Below are 5,367 nucleotides of genomic sequence, written 5' to 3'. Positions count from 1 at the left end.
TTACGATCTTCATTTATATATTTGGTAGATTTCTATGATTTTTGTTATCATATTTCTCTTCTACTCCATTTTGAAATTCAACCTTTAAAGTTTTCAATAAAATTTTACATGTCGGAAAAAGAAAAAGTAGATTAGAACTCACGTGTTGAAGGAGATAGAGATAGTACCTTAACGGAAAAGGGACCAAATGAGAGAATGCAATATTTTTCAAACATTTCAGAAAATGAAAACGTGTCAAAAAAAATGAGTGATGGATATGAACAAGGAAGGAACATAATTGTGTTACATTATTGGTTTGTGATAGACGTGGAGGATGGTAGTATAGTTGAATTATGGTAGTAAAGTGTAATTACATTAGGTGGCCCACTATTTATTGCTTGCATTCAATGCACCGTTGTCATGTTGTGGAATTGAAGGCCTTGACCACCCAACCACATCAAATCTCTCATTTTCATGCGGATCTTATATCATAACCTTCTACATTACAGCTTATGATATTCAGACCATTTCTGGATTTGTCCTTTTCCCTTTGCCTTCGCTTTATCTGCAATTTCTTCATTTCTAACTCTTTCATTTTCCTTTTTCCTTCCTTAATTTCTACTTCCAATATCCATGGAAACTCAGAACAGGCAGTTCTTGCAAAATTGCTATATACATCATAAAAATACAACATAAGAAAAGGGTCCATTTTGAATCAATCATCTTTATCATCATCTTCGTCGTAGTTGAAAGGCAGCGGCACTGATTTAAACGCTCGGTATTTACCGACATTGTTCAAATGCTCGTTTTCAATTCTGTACCATCCATCATCGAAACATGTATAAATAAATATTGGATAAGACTAAGATTTTTCATTTCAGAGAAAATTATTTGGTATTAGTTTACCTGAAGAAGTTCCATATGCCACGACGAATGATCTCTAAGCTAGCAACAATTGCAACCAACCCTTCTCTGTGCAAGAAAGGGACTTTGAAGTTCAACACGGTTTGCATCCAAGCAAGTCTCAGCACCACATTCAATGCCTGCAATGTTTTCTCTCTTTAGGAATCGCCAAATAAAACACAACATGTTCTTGTATTCTCATTCGTTATAATATCACTCACCATTGCAACGAAGTATACGCTCTTCTGAGGGACGAGGAGCTTGTCCCTTAACCACCGGTTCTTCGAATTCCGTTGCAGAAGCCCCCAGTCGATCACGAGGTCCCAGTACGTGCCTGACACTGCTGCTATGACTGAAAATACCCAAGCTAGTACATACCAAATATATAAGTTTTTGTTTAGACTGTATGCTGTCCTGAAGCAAACAGCAGCTATAGCAAACGAGTATTTCAATCCGTTTAGTGCGTGCATTTTATCTTTCTCTTCATAAAGTCGACGAAGGCACTGCCAAACACGAAAGGAAGACAACAAATTAAGCTAAGGATGAATATGTTACCATCAGTTCCCAGCGTACTTTCTACAATGTGGGAGTTCAGTTAAACATTGATAGCAAGATTGGAGTAGTACCTGCTGAAAGCGCGACACGTATGGAATAACAGCAACAATGAAACTGAACGTTTGGAATACGGCGCTAGCCTTGCACGTGTTTACTCTAATTCTGTAGTCTCCCCAACCATAATAGCAAATATAAAATTCCAAACTTCTGAGTGCTTGCACCTGGCTGGTTAGCTGGTCAGCTAAGAAAAAGTCTGGGAGCACCACCTGAGATAGAGAAAGTTGTTTGAGGAACAATATTGCAATAGCAACTTCAGAATCTTCGAGCTTATATACACGGTGGCTGACATAATTTACCTTGTAGAGCGGAGCACAGATGCTGTGAAACAGACAAGTGAGGAAGAAGAGACGGCTCGAACGGTATATGATGTTAAACGGGCAGATAAGTATTGCAGTTACAAGCTGCAGAAGAAAAGGCAAGTTTGTTTAGCACTACTGCATATGCAAAATTAAAAGCATTTGGAGAAGTTTGGTGTGAAAATCTTACAACAACTGCCAACAGAGGGATAAGTTCAGTAAATGCTTTGAAATCTTTTGTTCTTGGGTCCATTTCCATGTCAAGGTTTGAGAGCACAGAGCCTAGTCCAAGTACTGCTAGAGCAAAAGCAATAAGGAGGACTTGACGATAGCCCAACTCATTTCCTTCCTTGAAACCAAATATGAAGGAATAATTCACTCGATATCGCCTCCAAAAGTATATGTCCGCAGCATACATAACCAAATGCAGAACAACAAATCCAAACAGGCTGCAAACAGATCAGAGTTCCCACGTCAAACCATTACGACAGATTATAGTTTATGCTGCAACTAAGTTATTACTGTTAGGAATCACGACTCTCCACAATGGTATGATATTGTCCACTTTCAGCATAAGCTCTCATGGCTTTGCTTTGGACTTCCCCAAAAGGCCTCATACCAATGGAAATGTATTCCTTACTAGTAAACTCATGATCATTCACTAAATTAGCCAATGTGGGACTCCCTCCCAACAATCCTTAACAATTACCAACTAGTTATTTACACAGTGGTTTAAGCTAAGAACAAGGATGACTGAGAATGTACGAGATGAAAATGAACAGGTCAACATGTGTAATATGACTGGAGAGTTGTGTAGTTACCTGTAAAGGGGAAACATGGTTTCCATGTACTTTGTGCTTCCTCGACTATCCATAATATTGCGGGCACGGATAATTAAGACGAGGGCTAAAACAAGGGCTGCAGAGCAGCCAGCTAGAAAACCTGCAAATCATTTGAGTTCAAGTAAAAAGGGTTGTCCCTACAAGAATAATAAGCATAAATGGTACAACAAATCATGGTGAAAATCAGAGCATACCCATGGAAAATGTTGTCCTATGTCTCTCTCTCTTTGCTTTGGGTCTTAAAATATTCATTGCTTTGCTGCGATTGGCATTGCAAAAATGTTTGATGAATGTGTTCTCGACTCTCTCCATTAACTTGGCAACCTGCAGTGGCATTTAGTATATTAGAATTGAAGAAAGAACTTACTTTACTGAGCAACTTCTTTAAGAAAGAAATGGTTTAACAAGCTATATCTCACATCATCTGAGCTCCCAAGGTAAGAACTGTCCACCGTTTTCATGTAGGCTTTTGAGGCATTTCTTGATGTAATCTGCAATCAAATTACAAAGACATAATAAAGAAGTAAGGAGACATGTCCAATGCTACTTTCTTTCGGCTTTAGTTCAACACAATCAATCAGATCGGAAATGAAATTACCTTGTCATATTTCTTCATGATCTTTGAGAACGCCAGTGTATTCAAGAAGCTGGGTAAATTCCATGAATGAGAAAAGATTAAGCAATTTGAGCATTGAAAAAGAGGAGAAAATAGGGGATAAGATGTACCTAAAGCTCTTGAGAAGCCTAAGTTTCTGGTAAAACACAGAGAAGGCATGCTTGAGTTGTTCTTCAACTTTATCTAGATTGTCTCTGCTGAATTGGAGTTCAGTGTTCTTAGAGATTTTAAGGAATCCCTTGATGGTTGAACGAGGAGTTTCAATGGGTTGATTCATTTTCACACGATCAAGAACTTCTAACGGAGGTGGTCTAACACCCTTCCTTTTGCTTGAGTTATCTTCTTCGACCTGTTTACCTCTCGATATCGTGTCGATATCATCCCCATCTTCATTTAGTTCATCAGATTGTCCAAGCTCACCAGCCCCGCCTTCCTCAATTATCTCCATGGCCATGTGAGGTCTCTCTGCTCATCAAAACATATGTTCATAAACACAGTTTCTACCTTAGTACTGTTCTAACATACAACAACTCCATTAAAACCAAAACAAGCAACGAAACAACTTCTTTCTGCTTCATCAAACCATGAAAACAGATATCATCAAAAACCTAAACAAAAGATAAATCCAACCCACGGTAATCTAGTTGAAGCTAAGACAAGAGCAGAAATTCCTGATTATATATAAACATTCAAAACTCACTTCCTGATAAAGCGCCTTTGGGAGTGGAAACGGACAAGGCAGCGGAAGAAGCAGCAATTCCAGAAGCCAGACGAGTCATCTCAACAGTCTTCTCAGACATGTCGAAAACCAAACCCTGAGGGTTCTCGACTTTGACTCTGAAAGCAATCAACGCATCCATCTGCTTGTTCAACATCTCCGCTTCCTTCATGACCTCCTCGACCTTAGCCCTATAGAACTTATCGACTTTGTTAAACTCGTCATCGAGTCTCCTGAAGTAAACGAGTTCGTACTCAGCGCCATCATCGGCGGCCATGAGGAAGGTGGTCTTGTAATTCTGAGAGCCATCTTCGTGCATAGAGTTAACGAGAATGGGTTGGCTCTCGATATCGGCATGGGAAGAAGGAGGGGAAGGATGAGCGTAACCTTGAGTGAGACCGCTGAAGGCTCTGTAGAGAGTGAGCTTGCGCTTCAAGGCAGAAGGCTGAGGGGGCTGAGGAGAGGCAGTTCTGAGCTTGAATCTCTGAATCTCTTTCAAAAGAGACTTGAGGAAATTGTAATCCATGTAGGCGTTGTGCCATTCCGGCACCATTTGAGCCGTGAATTCCTTGGCGAACTTCATTGGGGGATCCAAACGCAGAGGGAAATTGGGAGGATGAGGAGGAAGATGAGAAGAGGAAGAGGGGAAATGGAAAGGTATAGATATAGTGGTGGAGGGGTAGGGAGCATTTCAAAGGTTGGAGCTGTGGTGTGCGGCCATGGAAGGTTCTGAGCAAAACCCAAGCAGACGCGCTATGGCGTATTACACAGATGCACAAGGAGAGAATGTATTGGTGGAAGCGGCTACTGTGTATATCTGTGGTTTGAGAGAGATAATTGCTGTTCTTTCCTGTTTTTTCAACACAGGAGAAGCATTTGTTGATTTTATTAAATTATAAACTTTTATTTTCTAATTTTTTTAAATTAAGAATAGCCTTGACTTTTATCTTCCAAAACAAAATAATCTCATTTTTTTAAATTATTATTATTATTTAACCAATTTACAAACAAAATCTCTCCCCTTCCAACAATTTGCCTTTTAAATTATGGCATGGGTCGATATTAGATCTGGTCTACACTTCTATGTGGCTGCAAGTTTGTCTAGTAGGTTTATTGAGGGTGCACATGAATGATGGTGTCGTAGTTTGTAAGTTTATTCTTCGTAGTGATCAACAATAACTGTGAGCTCGTATGGACCATGACACATGCATATTTTGGCGCAAATCCCAACCCAAATCCACCAATGAGCCACTTTGGATGAACCAATCTAGAACGGCATATTCAAGTAAGCATGCTAAATTAAACATTATGGAGAAGAAAGATTAGAGAGGAAAAAAGAAAAAGGGGGAGATTGGAAGAGTATTAAAAAAAATTAAAATTAAAATTAAAATTTAAGAG

At 39.3% G+C, this 5,367-nt stretch overlaps 1 protein-coding gene across 1 annotated transcript; it reads right to left on the bottom strand.

Moving 5' to 3' along the window:
• Positions 1-238: 238 nt before the first annotated feature.
• LOC111471348 (phosphate transporter PHO1 homolog 3-like) lies at positions 239-4,825 on the bottom strand. Its single transcript, XM_023117058.1, has 12 exons — positions 3,952-4,825; positions 3,362-3,716; positions 3,234-3,282; positions 3,055-3,126; positions 2,830-2,959; positions 2,615-2,735; positions 1,984-2,242; positions 1,794-1,898; positions 1,509-1,703; positions 1,104-1,385; positions 886-1,022; positions 239-794 (listed from the first exon to the last, which is right to left on the bottom strand). The coding sequence occupies exons 1-12, from the start codon at positions 4,550-4,552 to the stop codon at positions 695-697; spliced, it is 2,406 nt and encodes an 801-aa protein (XP_022972826.1). The 5' UTR covers positions 4,553-4,825; the 3' UTR covers positions 239-694.
• Between the last annotated feature and the right edge of the window lie 542 nt (positions 4,826-5,367).

Source organism: Cucurbita maxima, unplaced genomic scaffold (assembly GCF_002738345.1).
Source record: "Cucurbita maxima cultivar Rimu unplaced genomic scaffold, Cmax_1.0 Cma_Scf00051, whole genome shotgun sequence".
Lineage (NCBI taxonomy): Eukaryota > Viridiplantae > Streptophyta > Magnoliopsida > Cucurbitales > Cucurbitaceae > Cucurbita > Cucurbita maxima.
Note: the sequence above shows the minus strand (reverse complement) of the source record. Positions and strands in the feature narration are given on the sequence as shown.

Excerpts from the sequence above, each read along its gene's own strand:
- LOC111471348 (XM_023117058.1), bottom strand. The coding sequence starts at position 4,552 with ATGAAGTTCGCCAAGGAATTCACGGCTCAAATGGTGCCGGAATGGCAC. Across the intron at positions 3,717-3,951 it reads CAAAGGCGCTTTATCAGGAA|AGAGACCTCACATGGCCATG; the intron begins GTGAGTTTTGAA and ends TTTGATGAGCAG. Across the intron at positions 2,960-3,054 it reads ACCTTGGGAGCTCAGATGAT|GTTGCCAAGTTAATGGAGAG; the intron begins GTGAGATATAGC and ends ATGCCACTGCAG.